The sequence below is a fragment of the Octopus sinensis genome, linkage group LG4 (assembly GCF_006345805.1).
Source record: "Octopus sinensis linkage group LG4, ASM634580v1, whole genome shotgun sequence".
NCBI classification, from domain to species: Eukaryota; Metazoa; Mollusca; class Cephalopoda; order Octopoda; family Octopodidae; genus Octopus; species Octopus sinensis.
In genome coordinates, this window is record NC_043000.1 from 39,482,429 (window position 1) to 39,509,277 (window position 26,849).

General features: G+C 37.1%; 2 protein-coding genes across 4 annotated transcripts in view; both read right to left on the minus strand.

Moving 5' to 3' along the window:
* The window catches only part of LOC115211119, a 49,897-nt gene extending 32,963 nt beyond the window's left edge, over positions 1-16,934 (minus strand). Inside the window, exons 1-6 of one of the 2 annotated variants that reach the window (XM_036501976.1) lie at positions 16,872-16,934; positions 16,314-16,436; positions 15,505-15,735; positions 11,162-11,212; positions 4,025-4,072; positions 1,482-1,532 (exon numbers count right to left, since the gene is read on the minus strand). In XM_036501976.1, the coding sequence (XP_036357869.1) occupies positions 1,482-1,532; positions 4,025-4,072; positions 11,162-11,212; positions 15,505-15,735; positions 16,314-16,436; positions 16,872-16,902 (535 nt within the window). In that variant the 5' untranslated portion in view covers positions 16,903-16,934. The remainder of the gene's footprint in view (positions 1-1,481; positions 1,533-4,024; positions 4,073-11,161; positions 11,213-15,504; positions 15,736-16,313; positions 16,437-16,871) is intronic. The other variant, XM_036501977.1, reaches the window with a different exon arrangement.
* Positions 16,935-18,750: 1,816 nt separating this feature from the next.
* The window catches only part of LOC115210431, a 68,938-nt gene continuing 60,839 nt past the window's right edge, over positions 18,751-26,849 (minus strand). For both annotated transcript variants that reach the window (XM_029779034.2, XM_036501978.1), the window contains exons 7-8: positions 22,739-22,836; positions 18,751-18,867 (exon numbers count right to left, since the gene is read on the minus strand). In XM_029779034.2, the coding sequence (XP_029634894.1) occupies positions 18,766-18,867; positions 22,739-22,836 (200 nt within the window). In that variant the 3' untranslated portion in view covers positions 18,751-18,765. The remainder of the gene's footprint in view (positions 18,868-22,738; positions 22,837-26,849) is intronic.

Below are 26,849 nucleotides of genomic sequence, written 5' to 3' on the forward strand. Positions count from 1 at the left end.
TATTATTATTATCATTATTATTATTATTATCATCATTATAATTTTATACACACAATAGATTTGACTGTTGGAAAAGAAAAATTGCAGATATCAGACTGCAACAAGTGAAATATTCACAGGTCCCGCTGGATTCTAGACGTGAGACAATACTTCACTTTACAGTAATATACTGACGATCGACTATCTTTTGATATAGAAACGACACAGGCTAAGATTTCAGGTGTTGTGGGATAAAGTTTTCAGAAATAATCCAATTATTTAACGTGAATTACTCATGAGTCTCGCTAGTTACTCTATATCAGACAACCCGTCACTTTACAATAATTAACAGAAAAGCGAATATCTTTTGATACAGACATAACACAGGCTACACTTTTAGGTTTTTCGGATGTTTTCAGAAATAACCCAATAAATTTACCACTAATTCCGTGAAATATTCCGGTGCTAGTGTGCATTACTAGATATAAGACTCAAAACATCTTTAACTACGATGAGGCACTTATCTTATGATTGACAAGGAAGGCAAGCTCTGTTACAATGTCGGAGACATAGATAGATCACCAGCGATTTTACATGAAATTAATACACATCAGTTGCTCTTACCAAGCTGCCTAGTGTTAAGCTAGATCGCTTTGTCTGTATATAAGAATTGCTGAAGAAATCGCAAGCTGTTGTTATACATGGTATAAGTGAAAATCCAGAACTATAGACGTCACTGAAGTGACTAAGGCTATAAGGTAGCACCAGCATCGCAAGAAATAACAGTGAAAACACTACATCCACAGTAGAGCACTTATCTATTTATCTATCTATCTATCTATCTATCTATCTATCTATCTATCTATCTATCTATCTATAATGTTTCTTTGTGCGTGTGTGTGTGTGTTAGTATTTATTCAATTGTGTTTAGAGTATATATTGAAGTATGTTTATTATCCATTTTTCCATTTCTACGTGTACATGTGTACGTGTGTGCGCGCGCGTATGTGTGCGTATCTCCGTTTCTTTCCCCGACGCTGTCTGTGCTGGTCTAGATTTGTAGATCTGTATTATTCTTTTCTATTCTTTGAAAAATGTCTAATCGGAACTCGTTACACGTTTGTCAAAACGTTTCAATTCTTCTAAGCAAACGAAACGACTGTAATGCAGAATAAATAACACCGGCAGTAGAAATCATATCATAGCAGACTTGGAGTCTTGGCAGCGCTTCAGCTGGCCACTTCTGTCGAACCGTCTAACGCATGCCGGCATGGAAAGCTGATGTTAAATTATGAAGATGATGATGAGGTAGAGTATACTGGACGATATTAGCTAAAGTAATAATGAATGAAATGGATTATTTTTCAAACGACGAACATATATTACATGTAGGATGTGTCAGCGTCAACAATCATTGCCATAAAACGACATAAAAACCTGATGCAAAAGTTGGAATTCGCTTCATATTGCCTCGCATGAATTTAATTTTAAATGACACCTACCTTCACTTGATTCTGGTCTGGAATCAGCATCATATAATGTTATGCTAGGCCCTAACAATAAATAAGACAGGGACAGACATTTAACAAATATTAAACAATGAACATTTAGTCAATATTTATAATAAAGGTTATAATAACATGAATGTTTTAACATGCAATTTTAACCAACATTCAGAAAGTTAATGAAACTTTTTAAAAAATGAAGAAAATCTACATTTTGAAATGGCTGGCGAGTATAAAAATTATAGTTAAGGCTTGATTCAGCTCGACTCAACTTTTGTTCTGTCAAGCACTAAAAGGTTTTCACCAATAGTTTTTATCGTTTAATTCATCCATTATTTTCTTAACCCTTGAAGAAATCATATTGCCAAATGTGTTACGAGGAGGTCAATAAGGAATGCATGATTAAATGTCAAGATATCAAATGAATCTTTTTCAAAAGTATTGACTCTATTTAACACCTTAACCTTCTTCATATTCCATAGCCTTGTTATTTCGTACTTAAGAGCGTAGTATCTCTCTCTGTTTTCGCCTTCCTTTTTGACAATTCCCAAGTCGAAGGAGCATGTAACATCAACTATATAGCATATAAGGTTCACTTTGTCCACTAACACCAGGTCCAGTCTGTTAAGCTCTAGCACCTGAACTATTTGGATTGGGGCATCCCAGAGGATTTTACTAGTCTCAGACACCTCCACGCTCCCCGTTATGTGCTCATTCCACATCGTGCCTCTCTCTAGTACCCACTTTTCGCACAGTTTCCAATGTAACACGTTCAGTACCTGATTGTGTGGCTACAACTGGTAATGTTTTGGGGCAGGTCTAGGGTATTCTTTTGTGATATGGGCAACGGTTTCATCGACTCTTTTACAGATTTCTCATTCCTAACGTTGACCCTGCGTTTCCTGGCCAAATCTTGGTCTTGCACAGCTAGTATAGTGCTCTCTGTCTCTTTTATTAGTGTTCCTTTCATCAGTCAATCCCACCTATTTATTCCAGCAAATTCTGTTATGGTTAGATGGAATTCATTGTGTAGGCCCTTGTTGCTTAATTCTTCATATCCTTTTTGTAGTTCCTCCTTTATTTCCCTTTTTGCTCTGCTCTCAATACTCCCTCATCCTTAATTCTCATTAGCAAGATTTCCTTTCTTTCGGTGAGGTATCTCATTAAGCTCTCGACTTCGATAAGCACTCAGTCTTCCACACTTATCAATCCGCTTCCTCCATTTGCTCTCTTCATGTATTGGCGATCAGTGTCCACACATGGAGGATGGGCTCCATGCAACGTTAGGGGCTTTCTAGACTTCATGTTAATCACCTTTAGCTTCTCCTCTGTCACAGGGTACGATCATGTCAATCTATTTACAGACTATATTGTTTTGGTCTTTCACAACAATATCTGGTTTATTTGCTTTGAGGGTCTGATCTGTACTACTGCAAAGACCAAAAGAATAGTTATATTTTCTGGCTCATTTACAGCCACAGGGTTGTGCTTATACCATTTGTCAAGTTTTAAGTTTATAGTGCCAACACATTATCCAATGTAGATATTGACCAACCCTGTCATTTCCTGATTTGTACACTACAGGTGCAAAAACTTTACATCCAGATATTAGCTGGTCCACTGTATCAATCTCACCTTTAGCCCTGATCTCTGTAGACACGAATAGTTGTGATTCTGGTTTACATCAGCTTGTTTGCTACGGGCCACATATTTGCCATGCTGAAGTTTTTCTTCCCACCCATCAGCCAATTGTTCAAACGCATTTGACTTTGCTATTGATTTCACCTTCTTTGCAACTACAGCTTCCGCGCTTCCATCATGCTGTTCAACCTGATTATTATGCATAGACTCACTAATATTATTATCATCATTATTTTTATTATACACACAACAGATTAGGCTCTTGCAAAAGTAGGATTTCCGATATCGGGCTACAACATGACAAATATTCACCTGTCACGTTTCTTTCCATAAATCAGACAGTCCTCCAGACAGAACGGAGGCTGAGCTTTCAGATATTTTCTTATCATGTTTTAAGAATAACCCAATACGATTACCATTAATTCCGAGAAATTCTCACGTACAAGCAAGCATTGCTAGCAATAAGATTCAACGCAATGCATAGTAACGACGCAGTACTTTTCCTAATAATGACATGGGAACGAATCTCCTCACAGCATCCGGACCACAGACAGATATCCAGTGATTGTGCATTTATTTAATGCTTGTCTGTGGCTCGTACGCGGCTGCCTAGTGTTAACCTGGCTTGCTTTATCAGTATAAAAGAAGAACCAAAGAAATCACTCATTGATTTCATAAATGATATACAATGTGAAAATTATAAATAATAAAGGTGGCTTATTCGCAAATTTGCAAAAAAAAAGCAGAACAGTAGACCCGATAAAGTGACTAAGGGTCCAACATGTAGGATTTGTCATCCTCCACAATCATTGTATTAAAGCCACTTAAGAAACTCATCCAACATTTATGCAATGCGCTTAATGTTTCCTCACAAGAAATTATCTTAAAGTGATTCCTACCTTCATAGTTTACCGGAACATATCCATGCTTGAGTACTTGACCATTCTCTAGAAACAAATAAGACAGGGACAGACATTAAAGAAAATTATGAATAATTCAAATTTAATCAATATATATAGATATATATATATATATAATATATATATATATATATATATATATATATGTGTGTGTGTGTGTGGTGTGTGTGTGTGTGTGTGTGTGTGTGTGAATATATATATAACGTGCTATAATACAATGTATATCTATACATATAAATTGGACATGGGCGATTCTTTCCTGTATATTTTCTTGTCTTGGGATTCACGGTCAAACAGCTGGATGGAATTGCGCGAAAAATTAATGTGTAGAATGAGCCGGTGGTGTTGCTTGGCTTTGTGTTTCTTCCGTAGCTCCCATGGTTACCGAGATAATTGTATCTATATGCTTGGCTTTTCTTATCATTTTATCCCGCAATGGTAAATATTTTATCGGAGACAACTCTGAAAATATTTTATCTTATTATTTCCCTTAATTTTGGTATTCGCTCTTCTCCATTGTATTTATTTAAATCTGATCGAACAGATTAAGTTTTTATCTTTTCAAAAATAATTAGTAGTTATCGATCAGCAATCACTCTTATTTATCGTTTTCACTGCACTCACCGTTCTTTTACAAAAAATGACGTGATGCAATGCTGCTTTATAAGGATAATATGAACACGCTACTCCACACACACACAGACTATTACATACACACACACACATAAATATATGTTCACGCATACTGAGAAACGTATGCGCGCGTTCACACATACATACATACATGCACACACATGATTATATACCCATACGCAAGCATATGGATGTACGCTTGCGCACCTTCACCTTAAACATTCTACAGTACATCCAAGTGCACCCCAATTATTAGGAGACCCCCATTTAATAGGGAAGCCTCACATACTGACATACCACATCTGGTATTTGTTCATGGAAGAATTCAATCTTGTCCGTGTCTGTTTAACTACAACGTTTCCTGCTCCGCTGAACTAAATATAGAGGCCAGCGGAAAACCCCAAAACTTCCTGAGCTTCTAAGGAATCCTTATAAGGAGCGCAAATCCACACAGGCATACACTTTATAATTGTAAGTAAGTATGCATGAGAGTGCAAGCAGCTTACAATAATGAACTTTTACTTATTATCTTTTTGTTGTTTTTGCTTTTTGAAAATTTCATTTATTTCTTTCAATTTTTGTTTAATTTTTTGATTTTTATTGAATCTTGGTTGTATTGTTTTTTTTTGTTTTTTTTTTTTGTTGGTTAGTTATTTTTAGCGTTTTGACAGAAAAATGTCATTCTAAAATTGTTTTTTAACGTAAGCGTGCCCAAGCAAGTCGAATGCTTACACAGAGCGGGTTTTACAGCCACATCATCCAATCTGCTAGTTTTAACATAAAGTACATACAAATCAATCTGAGAAAGTTAATAGAAATTATTCATGGTTTTTTTTCTACTGCGCGGCGAAGTCAGGTAATTATTGTCGAGGCTCGTTTGTGACCGACTCAACATTTATTTGGGTCAAGGACGTTTACTGCTTGAAAATTAAATTAAATTAATAATTGTTTTCTCAAATTCTAAAGACATCATATTTGCCAATAAGCAATACCTTATTAAATGGCAGGATATCAAACGAATCTTTCTCGAACGCGTTGCTTATATTGAATATTCTAGCGTCAGGTTCCAAATAAACTGTCTTATACCCGTCTAATGCCCGTCGGTCCGGCTAGTCTTATAAAATTATGATTCAATGTGAAAATATTTCATTATTGTTGTTGTCGCTGTTGTTGTTGCCTTTGCACAGCTTCTAACGCTAGAGGTATACTACGGTGTTAGCTGTTCACTACCAGTGAACTAAGATAACACCTCTTATTTTTCGAGCACCTTCCGGAGTATTCGAGCGGTTCCAAGCAGTGCTGTTTTCTGCAAGTGCTCCACCCTTATTGCAGCCCCTGTATGCATAAATATAGCACACATGTGAACGTGTAAGCGTGTTGTCTATCAGATGTGACACATTGCCGGTTACAATACACATAGGCATTCTTTTAGCCTACACATGATGTCACGCCCGATGGCTAAGTGAGCCCCTGACAGAAAGTGGGGGCTGGTAGAATGTAGGACTGAAAAACACAGCGTGCTGCCCAATCTGGGAATCAGAACGTAGATCTAGCGATAGTGAGTGCAAAACTTAAGCATTTGGCCACGCTCCTTTACAAAAGAATAGCTGTGTGTGTGTGTGTGTGTGTGTGTGTGTGTGTGTGTGTGTCTGTGTGTGTCTGTGTGTGATTATGTTTGAGTATGTATACATACATACATACATGAATACATTCATATATATATGCACATACATACGTATATATATAAATACATATGTGTGTGTGAGCATATGAATTTATATATATATATATATATATATATATATATATATATATATATATATGAATATAAAAAGTAAAAGTAAAAGTAAAAGAATCAAAAAGAAGAGTAAGTCCAGTTAGGCAGCTTTTTAATCCCTACTAATATATCGATACATACAGATGTTCGTATATGCAGTATTTAAAGTTACATTTAAATAACTTTTTGTAACGATTTACCTGTATAAGAAGATCTATATGTATCTCCTCAGGCGATACTCAGTTGGTGTCCCCATTAAGTAATTCTAGATTTCCATGCTACAGCATCCATTATGACTAGAATTGCTAGCATATCATACGAATACTACCGGCTATTTTGGGAATTCTAAGGGTGAACGAGCTCTATTTGTACTCGTATACGTTCTTAATAGAACACACCTCAACTGACTATATATGAATATATATACTTATATATATTGATAAAACGGTAAGATAACAAAAGAAAGAAAGAGACCTCAATATTATGTAAATAGAGGAAATTTATCTATACAATAATATGTTACTTTACTCGGTAGTCAAGATAAAACTCTGAGTTTCAGATGCCGAAGTGGAAATCCACAACACCATCTCTTCGGTTATCTGGCTATTTGAAAACGCTATGAAAAAATACCGTTAAATAAAGGGAAATTACTGTGTTATAACTCTGCTTGCCTGCGTACTTATACATCGCTCGCATTTTTCGTCATAAAAATTATATAAAAATACATAAAAAATATATAAAAATATATAAAAATATATAAATTCTTCTTGGGACATAACATAGAAAGCATGTTCTATCTGTTTTCTTTAGGGGACCAAAAACGTAACAGAAATTTAGTCACATGTGGGCATGATCCGAAAAGCTCTGTCCTTGTATTTAGACATGTAGTAGGGTCTAAGCTGCTTTTCCAGATAAGCCATCTCTCCATGTCGCATAGACCGCACCTCCGCTGCCGTTGGTATAGGGCTTACATCTGGCCAAAATCTTCCATTGTATGTTATAATCGACACCTTTATCTCTTAAAGACCAAATATGATTAGATAATTGTGTCGCTTTTCTTTTGTTCCAGTGCCTAAAGCTCAAAGTGTGGTTATTGAACCTGGCCTTGAAATTACCCTCTGTAAGGCCCACGTATTTCTTCGTCGAAACGGTGTCTTTAGTGGTTATAGAGTTTGGCCAGATGTAAGCCCTATACCAACGGCAGCGGAAGGTGCGGTCTATGCGACATGGAGAGATGGCTTATCTGGAAAAGCAGCTTAGACCCTACTACATGTCTAAATACAAGGACAGAGCTTTTCGGATCATGCCCACATGTGACTAAATTTCTGTTACGTTTTTGGTCCCCTAAAGAAAACAGATAGAACATGCTTTCTATGTTATGTCCCAAGAAGAATTTATATATTTTTATATATTTTTTATGTATTTTTATATAATTTTTATGACGAAAAATGCGAGCGATGTATAAGTACGCAGGCAAGCACGCAGGCAAGCAGAGTTATAAGACAGTAATTTCCCTTTATTTAACGGTATTTTTTCATAGCGTTTACTTATATATATATATACATACACGCACACACACACACAGACACACACACACACACATATATATATATGTACACACGATGGAGTGGACAGACGAACGAAGGGCACTCAACCAATATATTGGGAGTTACATGAATGGATCAAAAGAGTTTGATTCAAATTCGTTGGTAATCTTGAAATTCAAGCGTGATCCTAGTCGTCAACCATTTTGAATTTGAATGACAGAAGTTGATTGTTATTAACGATTAAGAGTATGAAGACAGGGTAAGCCCCCGGTCCATCAGTAATTACTGCAGAGATGCTCAAAATATCTGGCAGTGTCGGCTATAGCCTAGTCACACGTAAAGTTAACCAGGTGATACACGAAGGAGTCATACCCAATGACTGGTGTAGCAGTATAATAGTCAACTGCTACAAAGGTAAAGGTGATGCTTTAGATACAAATAATTACAGTGGTATCAAGCTGTTGGATCAGGTAATGAAGGTTACGGAGACGGCCATAGCCCAACTAATTAGGGAGAGAGTCAGATTGGATGAGATGCAGTTTGGTTTCGTGTCAGGGAAAAACACCACTGATGCTATATTCCTGGTAAGACAGCTGCAGGAAAAATACCATGCCAAAGATAAGCCCCTGTACCGGGCTTTCGTTGACATGGAGGAAGCCTTTGACAGGGTCCCCCGATCCATTATCTGGTGATCATTGAGAAAACTAGGGATAGCGAATGGTTAGTGAGAGGCGTGCAAGCCATGTACAGGGACGCTGTCACTAAGGTGAGGGTTGGCAACGAGTACACTGAAGAATTCAGGGTAGAGGTAGGGTTCCACCAGGGTTCAGTCCTCAGCCCCCTCCTATTTATCATAGTCCTCCAGCAATAACGGAGGAATTTAAGACAGGATGCCCCTGGGACTTCCTTTATGCTGATGACCCTGTTCTAATTGCTGAGTCACTATCAGAACTACAGGAAAAGTTTCAGGTGTGGAAACAAGGATTAGAATCGAAGGGCCTTAGAGTCAACCTAGCTAAGACCAAAGTCCTAATAAGTAGGAAGGCAGGCAAACCACAAATCTCTTCAGGTAGATGGCCCTGCTCGATCTGTAGTAGAGGCGTAGGTAGAAACTCTATAAGATGTACCCAGTGTAAGCTATGGACACATAAGTGGTGCAGTAATATCAAAGGAAGGCTAACGGGGAAGATAGTTTTGTATGTGGCAGATGCTCGGGAGCAATAAGCACTGAAAATGTGCAGAGAACAACTGCCACATTCCAGGGAGGTAAACTAGAAGTAGTTGATAGCTTCCGTTACCTAGGTGACCAGGTCAGTAGCGGGGGAGGGTGTGCTGAAAGTGTAGCTGCTAGAATAAAAATAGCTTGGGCAAAGTTCAGTGAGCTCTTACCCCTGCTGGTGACAAAGGGCCTCTCGCTCAGAGTAAAAGGTAGACTGTATGACGCTTGTGTACGAACAGCCATGCTACATGGCAGTGAAACATGGGCTGTGACTGCTGAGGACATGCATAAGCTCGCAAGGAATGAAGCCAGTATGATCCGATGGATGTGTAATGTCAGTGTGCATACTCGACAGAGTGTGAGTACCATGGGAGAAATGTTGGACCTAAGAAGCATCAGATGTGGTGTGCAAGAGAGACGACTACGCTGGTATGGTCATGTGGCGAGAATGGATGAGGATAGATGTGTGAAAAAGTGCCACACCCTAGCGGTTGAGTGAACCTGTGGAAGAAGTAGACCCTGGAAGACCTGGGATGAAGTGGTGAAGCACGACCTTCGAAATTTAGACCTCACTAAAGAAATGACTAGTGACCGAGACTTTTGGAAATATGCTGTTCGTGAGAAGACCCGGCAAGCCAAATGAGACCATAATCTCGTGGCCTATGCCAGGAGCGTAACCAGCCCACTTATTCGTAACTTTTCCTTCTTTGGACACCAAAACTCTGCTTGCGAATACCTGTTGAGGCAAGTGAAATTAAAATCAAAATCAAATTCGATGACTGGCGTCCGTGCTAGCGGGGTGCAAAGAGCACCATACGAGTGTGATCATTGACAGAGCGGCTAACCGGCTTCCGTGCAAGTGGCACTTAAAAGGCACCATTCGAATGTGATCGTTACCAGCGTCGCCTTACTGGTACTCGAGTCCCGTGCTAGTAGAGTATTAAGAGCACCATCCGAGCGTGATCGTTGCCAGAGTGGCTACCTGGCCTCCATGCCGGTGGCACGTAAAAGACACCATTTGAGTATGATCGTTACCAGCATCGCCTTACTGGCCCCTGTGTCGGTGGCATGTGTAAAAGATTCGAGCGAGGTCGTTGCCAGTACCGCCTGACTGGTCCCGTGCCGGTGGCACATAAAAGCACCCACTACACCCTCGGAGTGGTTGGTGTTAGGAAGGGCATCCAGCTGTAGAAACTCTGCCACATCAAGATTGAAGCCTGGTGCAGCCATCTGGTTCGCCAGCCCTTAGTCAAATCTTCCAACCCATGCTAGCATGGAAAGCGGGCGTTAAACGATAATGATTATGATGATGATGATGTACGTTGGGCTGAGATTCGTCGAGGAAGGTCACACGATATCGTGGTTTGATATTGGTGTATGGGTAAAAGTTAGTTGGAAAATATCACATGAAGAACAGGAAATTGACCACGTGGAGTGCAGGAAATAGACGATGTGATGATTAGAAATCGGTTTGGATATTGGGGTGTAAGTAGAAGGGGGTGGGGGTGAATATGCAAGTATATAGTTCTATATGTGGATGTGTAGACAGTCTCATATAACTTTGCGTGCATCTGTATATCGATGCGAATGAGCGTATCTATACATGGGAGCTAACGCACAAGTTTGCACACGCACACAAACACACACGCTTGGACGAACATGCAGGCGCACGTAAACACACATACACACATATAGGTAAACATGCACACATGCATGCGAATGCATATGTACATATGAATGAATACTCATGTGTGTATATGGGCGTATGCGCGTGTATGTGTGTTTGTGTGTGTGCTCGCGTTTCTCCAAGCAAGTGTGTGTATATTTGTGTGTGTGTGTGTGTGTGTGTGAGAGAGTGAGTGTCTGTGTGTATTTGTGTGTGAGTCTGTGGGCGCCCATGTACATGAGCGCACATAAAGTTTGCTAAAAGTGACACCTACCTTTATTTTGCATCATATCGTGCGTAAACAGTTTTGGTGTTTCCCCAGTCTCTGAGAAAAAAATAAGACAGTGAAAGGCATTTAAGTAAATTATAAATTAATAACATTTAATGAAAATATACAATAAATGTTCTAATACAATGAATATTTTATCATAAACATTCAGAAATTTAATGAAAATTTATAAAATTGGAAAAATTCGATTTTTCTAATGCGCGTCGAGGTTTATTAGTCAAGGGTCGTCTTAGCTCAACTCTACATCTTGTTCGATGAAGCACATCTAGTGCTTGACTAATAAGTTTTTTAATTTTTAATTCAATGATTGTGTCTTTAGACTATAAAGCACATCATATTTGCCAAACGTGTTACAATGAGGTCAATAAGCAATATCTTTTATATATATATATATATATATATATATATATAATTTTATTTAATTTATATTAAAATTGTTTTATGTATTGGATTAAGTCTTTCTTTGTTTGATTTGCAAAATAGTGGTTTTGTCTCTAATTAATATTATATAATATTTTACTATAAAATTGGATTCAATCCTAAATCTGATTTTCCCTGTAAATTTGGATTTATTCCCTAATATTTATTATATATATATATATATATATATATATATATATATATATATATATTATTATTATATGTATATATATATATGCCATTTAGGAGTTTGTTTATTCCGGTAACATAAAATTCTGAAGTACTGAATTTGATGAACTCTTTGAACGAACTTTCAGCATCGGTTTGATTTTTAAACTCCGTCTCTCGCAGAAAACCACCAAGGTGCTTGAAAATGTGCTAGTTTGTAGGAGAAAGGCCAGGGGAATAAGCCGGGTGAGGAAGAACTTCATAGACAAATTCCCTCAACTTCTGGAGAGTTATTACTGAAACGTGTGGTCGAACATTGTCATGAAGCATGATTAGCCCTCTTGTGTTGACCAGTCTGGGACGGAGGAGTAGTAGATTTTTGTTCATTCTACCAATGTCAATGTTTTTGCAGCAATGTTTTTTCCAGTTTTAAATAAGTTATAGTGGTTGAGTCCAGTAGTACACCAACAAAAAATCACCATAACCTTCTTTTTAAAGAACTTAGGTTTAGGGAAGTTTTTCGATGCTTCATTTTGGTGCGAAGTTCGTTCTTTTTATTATTAGTGTACACAATCCACTTTTCATCGCAGGATACAATACGGTCGAGAAATGCATCGGTCTAGTTACGGAGAAGAAGCGATGAACAAATTTTCTGATTTCAATTGAAATCGTAGGGTACCCATTTGTCGAAATGTTTTGAATTTCCGATCGCTGGCAGTTTGCTGGCAAACTTGAAATTTATTTACCAGTTCTCGAATGATTTTATGTGGATCTTCCTCAATGACGGGTTTTAATTAAACGTCATCGATGATACATGGGCGTCCACTACACTCATGTTCTATAGGTCTCAGGGCTTCACTGCGAAATCGTTAAAACCAATTTCGAGATGACCACTCACTGATCATTTCTTCACCAAACATTTCGTTGATATCGCGAGCAGTTTCAGCTGATATACATCCATTTTTGAATTTGAATAGTAAAATTGTTCGAATATCGCGCTTTGACATTTCCATTTCAGATGATTGCAACAGCGGTGAAAAAATATTGATATTAATCTATCGATGCATCTGGGAAAGCCTAAGTCTGTATCATCAGACAATTGCCAAAACTTGTTTTAATAAATCAAAAAACCTACAAAATAATGCTTACTTTATAATGCATATATATATATATATCTGTACAGTGGCCAGAATGAGTTTAAGACCGATGAAGACAGATCTATTCCTTAATTTATTTTCAACAAAACTGTATAAAATTATTTTACTTTTTACAGCTTATGTAGGATTTCTTTCTCTTTCCAATGATATAGACGTTATAAATCTTTCTACAATGAACTAATTTTAATACGCAATTAATTCAAATGATTAAAAATTGTTAGCAAAATAAATTTATGACCGTATCAACATTATTTTGTGTAAATTGAAAATTTACAGCACAAATGATCAATGAACAACAACTTAGTAGTATCTAGTTCCACAGCCATTATTTTCAATTACTGCCTCACAACGGCGGGCCATGGAGTTCGACAAGTGAGTATAAAAATCACTCGGAATGTTCTGCTATATTTCTTCAAGAAAATTATATAATTGGGACAAATTTGTTGGTGTTTTTCGCAAAAACTCTAAGAAACATTAGTTCTATAAACTTTCTATCGGATTCAAATCTAGGCTCTGCGCAGGCCACTCAATAACTTCCATATTATTGCTGTCGAAATATTGCAAAATGTTCTTAACGGGGCAATTTTCCTGCTGGAAATTCGATCCAGGTGGCATCTTATTATTTGAATATTGCAGCAACTTTCCATTTACTAACTGCAGATAGGTTACACTGTTCAGTCTGACATCAATTTTATCAAATAGAACAATACCTAGCTGCTGAACGCGGCCAACACCATTACCACCCATCTCTTGCTTGCGCCGTTTTCTTGACACAGAATGGAATTCTTCAGTTAGACGGTGACTAACCTAAATCTTTTCGCGTGGTCAAATGATGCGGGATTCGCTGCTCGAAAGAGCTTTTGACTAGTCTCCGGTCATCCATTCAATATGGATTTTAGCAAACCTGTTCTGCTTCCGCCGTTTCGTCTCTGAAATTATCGAAAAGTCCAAATTCTTTTAGGTGGTTTCTGACAGTTTGTGGTGTGAAGCTTATGTCAGTTTCATCAGATAACCGCTTGCAGATGCCCATTGCTGTTAGTATTCTGTTACCTTAAGAGAGCCTCTGGATTTGCCGATCCATCTGTACGGTTGCTTTTCTCGGAACGCCCATTCTTTGCCGATCTTTGTATTGGACGGTGGCTTGGTCACGCTTCCATACTTGAACACAAGCCGTTTTGCTGCACCCAATGGCTTGCTACTTTTTGTGAAGGACACGTTTTGTTGATGAAGCAACGCGATTTTGATCTGGTAACTGGTCTGATACTATGACACTTTCCCAAAGCGAAGTAAACTGTAACGATGCTCGATTCTTAAACAAAACAGTAAAATACGACCGGCCATATGACCAACCATTCAGTTTGTTAATTTGCATAATCTTGGTACGGTCTTAAACTTTTTATGCCGACCATTTCTAATCATTTGAATCAATTGCTCATTAAAATTATTCGAATTGTACAAAGATATATAACGCCTGAATTATTCGAAAGAGAAAACTATTCGACTTAAACTGTAAAATGTAAAATAATTTTATACAGTTTTGCTAAAAATCAATTAATGAAGGAATAGAACTGTTATCATCGGCCTTAAACTTGTATTGGCCAGTATATATATACACGCACTCATTGTTAGTTTCTATAAATCAAACAATCGTTCACTTTTTAATAGAAATGACCTAATAAGTTTACCGTTCATTCCGTGAAGTATCTACGTACTATTACGCATTTCTAGAAATAACAGTTAAAACCTCTCCTCGCCACAATAAGGCACATATCTTAAGACTGACAAGGAAGGCAAGGTTCCTCTAGCATCCGGGGTTTAGACAAATCACCAGTGTTTTCTCATTTCATTAATGTTCATCAATGGTTCTTACTCGGCTGCCTAGTGTTAAGATGGCTCAGTTTGACAGTATATAAGAATTAGAGGAGAAATCGCTAACTGATTTCATAAATGCAAAAGGTGAAAATTATAAATAATAAATGTGGCTTATTCACAATTTACAACCTAGAGAGAACTATAGATGCCACTCAAGTGATTAAGGCTACTAGTTAGCACTACTATTGCTAGAAATAGCAGTCAAAACAACACTTATTCACGGTAAAGTACATATCTATCTATCTCTAACTCTCTCTCTCTTTCAGTGAGTACAGATATATATATATATATATATATATAATATATATATATATATATATAGACGAGAGATTTAGAAATTCAATATTTCTTATATATATATATATATACATATATATATATATATATATAGAGAGAGAGAGAGAGAGGGGGAATATTGTATTGCATCAATATGTTTCTGTGTCAGACAAAATGCTTAACGGCATTTCATTCATCTACACTCTGGTTTCAAATGCTACAAGGTCGACATTGCTTTTCATCGTTTCGGGGTCAATAAAATAAATATTATTAAGAAAACACTTAAGTGAATATAATTGACTTGGCCCCTCCCCTGTACTTTCTGGACTTGTGCCAAAATATGAAACCAATTTACACTTAAACCACTTGTCCGTAGAGAAAGAAAGAAAGAATGAGATATCAATCATATAAAAGAAAATAAGAAAATTAAAATACCTGTTCCATCTTGGGGACGTTCCATTTCTTTTATCAACTTTTTGGACAGAAACCAAACAAATATGATAATTCCATTGCATATAACATAAGACACAACCAGAAGAACAACAGGATTCATTTGACTTTCGTTCAGGCAAAGCACCAAGGATGTAATTGCGAATACCTCAGTGCGTAGAGCAAGAAATACACTCTTGGGATTGAAGGAGAAATACTTTCTTAGGAGAGAAACGTCTGGAAAAGATCATGAAAGAGTATTATAAGATTTTAGATATTATGATGGAGAATTATCAGATGAGAAGACAATGCGTTGTTAGAATCGGTAAGAGACCGGATAAAATGCTCAGTGACATTTCATCCGTCTTTATGTTCTTTGTTTAAATTCTAGAGTGATAAAATAAATAACACTTGTGTACTGGGGTCGACGTAAACGATTTGCCCCTGCCCCATTTCTGCTGGCCTTCAAAAATAATTTTAAAATCTATATTTAGCTTTAGTAAGGCGGTAAGTTGGTAGAATCGGAAGCACACCGGACAAAATAATTACTAGCATTTGGTCCATCATTAATTTCTGAGTTCCAGTTCCACCGAGATCGACTTCGCCTTTTAGAATTTCGGGGTCATTAATATAAGTACAAGCTAAGCAATGGGGTTGATGTAATCGACTCAGCTCCTCTCCGGAAATTGCTGACCTTGTGTGTAAATATGAAACTAATTAACACTTAAACCAACGGTAGATACCCAAAGCAAGTACTAATCGGGTACGAAGCACCTAAAACAAATATTTTAAATAAATGTCTAAAATCAAAATACCTCTTTTATATTTGCGAGTTTTCATTATAATCCAGGGCAGAAAACATCCAAGAATGAACAGAAGTGGAAATAAAACCACGAAGACTATGATCACAGTATAACTTATTGGCGTAGGATTTTTACCTGAAAAAAAATCACGAAAGAATATTTCAATATGCTAAGCCTTATAATACAATACCGTACAAAAATCTTCGGTCACTTAAAACTATTGTAAACTTGTAAACTTCTACTAATTGTCAAATTATAAGTGGACATTTTGCATTGCATTTTTTACAGAATAAATGTTGGCCCTGTTGGAGTTAATTCCATATCTAACCATTATATTTTGTAGTAGCGGTTCTGAATTAGAAGGGAAGATGCGAAACGATCACCAAAAATGGCCCTGCAAAAGTTTTCGGCCACCTCACATAGACCCAATAAGTGATTTAAAACAGAAACATGTCTATAATGAAAAATTGTTACATTTCAAGATGTTACAGTAAATTTTTAATATTCCGTGTGGCTTCCCTTAGCTTGAATAATTACTTCCATGTGCCTGGTTAGAAATGCATACAAAACCTTTACCATCGTCAATGGTCTGAGATGCCATTCTCTGCGGCTGAGCTCCCACAACTCTTCAGAACTGCACGGATTCTTCTAATAAATTATTCGTCCTAATAATGCATAAATCGCTGCATACAATTAATGCGATGGAAACAAGTGTTGGACTATTAATATATATAAAGCAACTGTAAATATATATAACATTTGGATATTCAAATTCTCTCCATTCTCCTTAATATAAATTAAGTTAGCTAAGTGTGTTAATCTAGTTAAGTTCGTTGAGTTAATTACTTAAGTTAATTAGTTAAGAAAGTTTGTTAAATTAGTTAAATCAGTTAAGTTAATTAGTTAAGTAAGTTAATTTGTTAAGTAAGTTAATTAGTTACGTAAGTTAATAAGTTAAATGAAGTTAGTTATTTAGTAAGGGATGTAGGTAGGTAGATAGATAGATAAATAGATAGATAGATAGACAGATAGACAGATAGACAGACAGACAGACAGACAGACAGACAGACAGAAAGAAAGAAAGAAAGAAAGAAAGAAAGAAAGATAGATAGATAGATAGATAGATAGATAGATAGATAGATAGATAGATAGATAGATAGATAGATAGATAGATAGATTAAAGAGAACCTTTCCTTCGCTGTAGAGTTGTTAATAACGTTGAAGTGGATTGCTTTGAAAGTGCCCCGTGCAGGTGACACATAAAGGGCAAACTTATGGGGCCAGGTAAAACACCTGTTTTGATACATTGTAGAATGCACTCAGTACATTTTGTTAAGTGGTTGGCGTTAGGAAGGGTGTAGGAACCAAGCAAAGTCAGATTTTGACTGGGTGCAGTTCTGGTTTCCAGCTCTGATCAAATTGTCCAAACCATGTCAGCTAGAGAGACAGTCCGTCAATTCAGATGTATGTGATTAGACACACGCACACACACACATATGTAGCCATCTAAAAAGCAGTAATGTATGTGCCACGCAGAGAGCACTCGGGTATAAAGTACTCCTGTCAGCGTTGCCTTGAAATCCCTCATTCCAGTGCCATGTAGAGAGTACTATTACCACATGTACAACAACTGTACCGGCTTCAGAGATTCTCTCTCAAACTCTATTTGTATAAACATATTACAATAAGAAGTTCGCACCATCTGCAGGAAATTAGGGACAAAATATTTAATTAAAAAGTAATGCAAGAAGGAGATAAAAATGATTTATTTCGATAATAATAGAAAAATTCAACTGCAAATTCATTGAGTGTTCTATTGGCCTCCATCTATTGTTATACCATTATAGTGCTTGCTGACTTCCATGCCATGCTGCCTCAACGAAATCATAAAGCATGGCTTAGACGCTTCAGGTTTCACTTCCCAGTTCGATCTAGCGGGCCTAGACCAAGGGGACGGTAAATAGCTTGACGGTATAACAGTTTTCCAGTTTGCAGTCGGTAGAGCCTTTATATGGGAGGACAAATGCTGTGTCACCTTATACTTCGGCGGCTTGGTGTGGTTAGCTACCAGCCCACATAAAAGAAACCCTTGCTGGTGACACGTAAAGAGCACCCATATCGGTGACCCATAAAAGGCATCTGTACCGCTGACGCTTAAGGGAAACTCTGTACCCTCTTTGGATTGGTTAGCGTTACGAAGGGCATTCAGTCATAGAAACCAAACCAAAACAAACGACTGGGGCCAGCAGCAGTTCTCCTCCTTACTAGTTCCAGGTAAACTGTTTAAAGCATGCTAGTATGGAAGACGGACATTAAAGGATGATGATGATGATGATGATGATGAAGAGGAGGAGGAAGCGGAGGAGAAGGCGGGAGGGAGAGTAAATTGAAAACAACTTTCAAATGAATTCTATTAGAATTCTTCACTTACATTGGTTTTCCATAATTGTGATAACATTGCATGTCACATTTCAGAATAATTCGATAAAAGTAATGTCATGATGTTTCTGAAAGTTCTTTCGTCAGAAGAGTTGCTCTTACGGACATTGGTAAATTCCAAAAGTTTCTGAGAAAGGAAAATATGACGAATTATACAGGCGCAAGAGTATCTGTGCGGTAAGAAGCTGCGTAACCACATGCTTCCAGGTTCAGTTCCACTGAGTGGTAACTTGGGCAAGCGTTCTCTACTATACTCTTATGCTGACCAATGACTTGTGAGTGATTTAATAGATGGAAACTAAAAGAAGCCCAGCGGTGTGTGTATATGTTTATAAGGTACTTGTCAACTGTAGAAATGTTGCTTTTCTAATTGAAACCATTTTTCTCCAATCTCCATTTGAAAGTCCATCATGTCTCTTGAGCCATATCAAAATGAACAACTTTGAATTACGCGGCGGCGGTGGTGGTGGTGGTGGTGTGTGAGGTTCTAATTTTTTTTCTGATTTCTCTTTGCCCCCTCTTTATCTCAGTTGTTCATTCCGCTAATATTTAGAAAAATTTTCGCGCCCAATTTTTGTTGTGGCTGGAAAAGGTGAACGATTTAAAATAAATATATCTTAATTGTAGTGTGAGAAAGTATATATTCTGATGACAAAATATTTATCTTTCAAAACATCCCAAATTTATAGACTATATCGTGTAGGTTAAGAAATGGTTCATTATATATATATATATATACATATATAGCAGAGAATGAGACATCTTTCATTCTCCCCCCCACCACACCTCCTTCTAGGAGGGCAAAGAGAGATCAGAAAAAAAAATAGAACCTCACACCACCACCACCACCGCCGCCGCGTAATTCAAAGTTGTTCATTTTGATATGGCTCAAGAGACATGATGGACTTTCAAATGGAGATTGAGAAAAATGGTTTCAATTAGAAAAGCAACATTTCTAGAAAATAGTAAATTGAAGTGTGAACACAGCACCTTACAGAGTATAAGTATATGACATTTATTTTTAAAATTTAACTTCATTTATTTTATATTCTAAATAATTTGCAATTTCAAAAAATATATTAATTTTGCGTTTTTTAATTTGATAAATTCTACGGAATAATTTTGCGCGTTTTTGATAAATTCTACGGAAAGAATTTAGTGCGAAACAATGTATACATTTATACACAAAGACCTGTTGAGGCAAGCGAAGTTGATATCGAACCTCATCCGACGACAGGCACCCATGCCAACCCCCTTTGCTTGCGAAGACATGTTGGGGCAAGTGTGGCACCCGGCAGATGCCAGGACCCTAGACTGGTGGTACGTAAAAAGCACTATCCGAATCGTGGCCGATACCAGAGCCGCCTCGACTGGCACCAATCTGACCGTGGCCGTTGCCAGCCTCGCCTGGCACCTGTGCGGGTGGCATGTAAAAAGCACCCACTACACTCTCGGAGTGGTTGGCGTTAGGAAGGGCATCCAGCTGTAGAAACATTGCCAGATAACTGGAGTCTGGTGCAGCCTTCTGGCTTCCCAGATCCCCGGTCGAACCGTCCAACCCATGCTGGCATGAAGAACGGACGTTAAACGATGATGATGATGAGAAGAAATTAATTCATTAAGTTTACCAAATTATATACGTCTGTAAAAAAAAAAAAGTTTCACAAATTATATACGTTCGCGTTTGTGTAAAAAAAATATTTACTTTGTTCAAAAAATATTATTAATATTAATTAATTTTCAAGAATTATTTAATTTATATAATTAATTCATTAATTTTATTCTGTAAAATAGTAATTAATTCATTTATCTGTAAATCCGCGAGGAAGCGACTATGTAATTTTTTTGTGTAAAATTGAAAATGTTATATATACACACACACACAACACACACACACACATATTATTTTTAGTGAAATCCAACACCTTTTGTCTTAAAAAGCAGAAAGGTATCTAAAAAGATCCTGGGGGGGGGGTTAACGCGCATGCGCGAATAGCGCATGCGCGAATCGCGCACTGCGCATGCGCAAGTCACTTCGTAGGATCTCAAGTATCGAGTACCTACGTCTGGCGCGCGCGCGCGCGAATTCGCGTGTGCGAAACCGGGACCACTACAGTTGACAAGTATCTGTTTATAATATTAAATAAATACAGCTGAAGCATGATAAGTATTATTAACTGCGTGTACTTAAGGTAAATGCTTCGTGCATTTTCCAGGAGCTGCAATAGCGTGGCGGAGTCTAGCATTCACACACGGTAGTGTGTGAATAATATTTTTAAAGTGATCATACTCATTCGTGATCAGTTCTAGGCTTTGTCACTAACTCAGTTTTCAGCTATGATGTTTAAACGATGTTTACATTTTTAGATTGGTCACATCCTAAGCTATATTTTCTCCTGCGAAGTTGAAAATTGGTTCATTGGAAAATAAGTTTGAGTGAATATGTCCGGTCAAAACGGATGAGTAACGCTTGACATCGACCATGAGTACAAATATATTTTATGATTTTGTGTAAAGCTTTTGGTTTTGATTGACGCATATGATAGAACTCATGAAGACGAGTGTCGTAATGCTAATCTTTTCAAAAAAATATTCAAAATTAATAAGTTATTATATAAGCTAAATGTGCCAAAATTACATAAAACAATTTTCAAATATTATTTTTACTTATTACTACGGCAGAGTCGTTAACACACAGGCTGAAAGCTTCGCGGCATTTCGCCTGTCTCTGAGTTCAAATTCCTCCGATATCACCTTTGCTTTTTTTTATCTCATTTTGGGACTCGATAAGATGATTATCAGCTGAGCACTGAGGCCTATATAATCAACTTTCCTTTCTTCTGGATCTGATGGCCTTCTGCTGGAAACTAATATTGCAAAGTGTTTGTTTCAATTCAGTATTTAGGTATCTTGCAATGGTCTACCTCATATTCATAGAATACACTGTATTCTAATATATATATATATGTGTGTGTCTTATCACCGAAAAGGTAATTATTTTTCCACGCTTCCTGATATTGTTTTTGTGTCTCTCTTTTTGTCTCAAAGCCGTAGGGCGCCTGTGTCATCCATGTTTTTAACCGTTACTGTCTCCAAAAAGATTTTTCGTTTCATGTTCGTCTCTGTTGCGTTGCATTCTTTCCTTCTGTGGCTGGCTGATTCAGAGGGGATCTCAGAATTAAACAGCCGAAATCTGCGATGAGGGATCAGTTTCTGACTGAAGAATGAAGGCTTTGAATGACCCGTTTGTCTTTTTGTTCGTCCCTTCGTGTATTTCATGTTATTTATTTATGTAAAGGTTTATTATATATATATATATATATATATATATATATCGTAATACATACCATTCATACACAGTAGTATGTGAATAATATACTTAGGATCAACATTTAATCACTCGCGACCTCTTCTAGGCTTTGTCACTAATTCAGCTTTTTACCAAACTTGATTTTGTTTATACATTTTCAGATTGGTCTCCCCCTAAGCTATATTTTCTATATTTTGGGCTACAAAATTTGAAATTTGGTTCTGTAGAGAAACATAGTTGAGATTTCAAATAGGTGATGTCAAAAAGGGGAGAATAACACCTGAAGTCGACTTTAGGGATAAACACTTGACGCTGCATACATACATTCGTTCACATATACACACACACACGCACATGCGCGCGCGCACACACACACGCACGCACGCACGCACGCACGCACGCACGCACACAAACACGCACAAACACACATACAAAATGCACACGCACACACACATTCACATACATATGAAGGGAAGCAAAGGTGACTGTAACGAACACCTTACGCAAATTTAAATTTCTCAATCTTCCAAAATATTTCTGAAGTAAGTGAATCAAATTCAGTGCAAAGAATTCCTACAATATACTAAATTTGAAAATACTCACTTAATTTTCAAAATTCAAAAATTGTGAACAAGACAGAAATTATGTGCCATATAGAAATAAATAAAACGATATTCCATTGACTTACATTTCTATCGAAACACTCGATTGATGTCAGAGGACTGGAATCCCTCGCCGTCATCTCGTATTCGCAGTTTCTGTTTGTGATCTCAATTTTTGGTTTCACTGTAAAATATGTTACAAACATGTTTATGAACTGTAAAGAGAGTTGATACCGTTTACAAGTAATGTCGTCTTTACATTCGGTGTATTGTACTTTTTTTACTGTTATTTATGGTTTTTTAATTGATTCAGTCATTAAACTGCGGCCATACTGGAGCATTTGAGAAAGTCTAGCTGAATGAATAAAATACAATCCTATGTACATATACATGTATGTATGTATGTACGTATGTATGTATATGCGTGTATACATGTATACGTATATACTTATATATATATATATATATATATAATTATTATTATTATTATTATTATTATTATTATCATTATTTAAAAGAGGATTGACGTAACTCTTCACAAAGGTAAACAGTCAAGACGAAGAGCGCGATTCGATAGTAAGATATTTTATTAGTTGAACGATATTTCAACAGTACGTCTGTCTCTGTGAAGTTTAAAATAAGAAGTGATAAAAATTCAAAATTACAGAAATTTAAACGTAAAGTATGAACGAGAGCAACCTGCGTCCACACGTTAATGGGATGACATCATCAGTTTTTAAGCTACAACTTTATAACAGGCGAAAAGAAAAAGACAGAAAAAAAACAGAAAAAAGAAGGACAGGAATAAAGGAAAGAAAAAGGGAGATAACTGCGTGGAAAACAACAACAGGGACAACAACACCACCTCCATCAACAACAACAACAACAACAACTTCAGCATTAGCAGCCATAAGAACACAATGAACCTGAGCGAAGCTAAATCCTTTTGTAAAACCATTAGCAATTGGACTACAAGATTGACATTATAAAATCCGGTATCATGTCTTAATGAAGAGGAGAACAAAATCTCCCGAAATACGAACAATTGTTTGTAAATGTGCTTCTCCCAAGGAGAGGAAACTTAAATTTCTTAATCTGGCAGAGACTGAAAAATGCTACGGATACAGAAAGGAAAACAATATGGGATGGTCGCTGCTATATGCAGCAGTGAGCAAAAAACCAGAATAATGGCCACTATAAATTGCTCATCTCAGACTTTTGTAATGATTCCCCATTAAATGGGTAAAATGTTTTGATCATTCTGGAGGAGCATGGGGAGGTTCTGGAGGTGACGTCCACCCCATAACTCATCAGGACTGGAATTCTTATGGAATTACAGATACTATTTTTTCCAGTGGAAATAAAACGCATTCCCGATTTTTTCTGCTTCGGGGAATGCGACAGATGCTATTTTATATAGGAGGTAAAAAACATAAGTGTTTTGTGTATGTAAATTTGAACCACCTTAAAGCCTTTTGCCCCGCGATGCAGAAAGCACGAAGCTCTCCACCGTTAATTTCAACTTCTCAAGTTGGGGCCAAAAGTATTACCTCGCATGACTCAGGCCTCGCAAAGGCAAAGTCCTTATTCACATCTAACCAAAACACCTTTCTCGGAGATAAGAGACAAACGGAATAAGAAACAAATATGAAACAGAACATCCTAAATAGAAGGCCCTAAGGTAAAAAATCAAAATCCGTCACAACAAAAATTAAAGACAAATCAACATCAACACCTTAATCACAAGACAACTGATTTTTACAAACAAATACATAAGCCACAAAAAGTCAAGAAAACAATTTGGAACACACGAAAAACAAAATGTCAAACACACACACACTCTTGGGTACATACTTTCTTCATCAATTTCACTGTTGTTCGGAAGAGCTACATAGAATCGATTTAAGAAGTAATTAATAACCAAAACATTACAAGTGGAGAAGATTTTGCGGGACTCCTCTCGAAATCTCCATCGGGTAGTATGTTAATCCAAACAGATACGGATACGTAACTTGATTTTAAACAGAAATCCCCCCAGCACATTGGAAGGTTTAGCAAGTTTCCCCGCAAAAACTTCCTAGAAAAACACTTCCCCACTCCCCATTCGAACAAAAAGAAGACTGCCAGCAGGCATCTCTCGGCACAAAGGTACGTAGTTCCATTTTATTTTCTATAAATTAAATGGCTATACTTAGAGTTGGCTGTGTAAATGTACAGCGCTTCGCTTCGGGTTGGAAGCAGGGCCACCAGCTCAATGATCTCTGGTCCCTTAACTTAGATACGACTGCAATTAATGATACAATAATTTTCGAGGACTACAAGGTATTCTTGACTTCTGGTCACTCAACAGATTCAATTGCCGGAAAAGAAAATAAACATCCTAACATCGGGCTACAACACGTTCCCTTAGATGCCAAGAACCCTCCTTAGTATCATAGTTGTTATTGATAAAACTGTTTTTGGCAGCTGTACTAAACTGGGTTTTATATCTATTTCCGCTATCTATCTGTTCAAATCTTTAGGGATAGTTCCTAATACACCTATAACTACTAGGATACATTTTAACCGCTCTTCCCATAGTCTCTGTAATTCAATGGCTCGGGCCTGGTACTTTTCTATTTTTTCTATACTTCTCATATTAATTTTTTCATCATTTGGGATTGTAGGGTCAATTCCCTGTAGGGTCAATTCTCTGGCACTTTCTACTCACTTTATCTACTACTACTACTACTACTACTACTACTACTACTACTACTACCACCACCACCACCACCAAATCTAGCCTTTTAGCTTTTATTACTCTGCCAGTCTAAATGTTAAAGTCCCACGACATCTTGTATTTCTTACTTTCTAATATTTTACTAGGTTCATATTCATACCATTTATCAATATGTTCAAATCCTACCATTCTACAAAGCCCTCAGTGTATTACTCTCTCTAGATTGTCATGTCTTTTCTTGTATTCTTTCTGTGCCAGCATGCTACATTCATTTCCTATGTGAGTAATGCTTTCCTATTTTTTGATTTGCATAACCTACATTGGAATCTACTTGGTTTTTATCCATTTTGGTTTTTATCCAATTAGTTCTTAATGCTTGAGCTTATGCAGCAACTAAAATACTTACTGTCTCCCTCTTCAGCTTTCATTTCTTAAGCCATGACTATTTGCTGAAACTATCATTAGGAATCTACCCTGCAACACCTTCTCCTGACAGTCAGATCATTTCTGTTCTTTTTTCTAGTTTTTAAGTTTGTTTGGTGTTTTGTTTTCCCTATGTCTTAATTAAAGGAATTAAGAAAGCGGTTAACATCAGAGTTATCATTAATTCATTTCGACCCAAACCTGAAAATAATTGTGGTATCGGATGTCAGTGAATACGGTATAGGAGCTGTGATATTGTATAAATTTAATGATGGTAAATTCAAAGCTATTGCACATGCATCGAGAGTTCTATTACCAGCGGAAAGAAACTACAACCAGATTGAAAAAGAGGCGTTATCATTAATTTCCGCAGTAAAATAATTCCATAAATTCTTACTTGGGAGGAAGTTTACACTGCAAACGGATCACCGACTGCTACTGTCTATTTTCAGTTCGAAAAAGGGTATCCCCACGCACTCAGCGAACCGCCAAATGGCTTGAAGTGTGCAAATGTTCAAGGCCTACCACAAGTGTGACAATTGACTTCTTGGAAGAAAAAATTTCTCTCGTTATGGGGTGCCAGATACGATCGCGTCAGATAATGGTACACAATTCACGGCGAAGGAGTTCGAAAGATTCTGTAAGTCGGTTCAAATGAAGCATATGTTAACTCCGCATACCATCCAAGGTCAAATGGATTAGCGGAAACATTCGTCGACACATTCAAGAGAGCTTTAAGAAAGACCAGACGGGAAACCCTTGAAGATACAAATATGACAAAGTTTTTGCAGGTGTATAGAATAACACCGAATCCAAATGCAGAGTCGGGTAGGACACCCGCAGGTTTGATGTTTTGCAGAAAAATTTGTTCTATTTTTGATAAATTGTTGCCAAAACAGAAAATAGAAAATTCGGGAAGAAGAACGAAATTTTTTAACACGGGTGACGAAGTGTATTTTAAAATACATAGAAACAGGACTGGGAACAAGGATATATAACTGGACGTCTGGGTAACGTGATGAACATGGTAAAAGGTCCAAAATATGAACACAGAA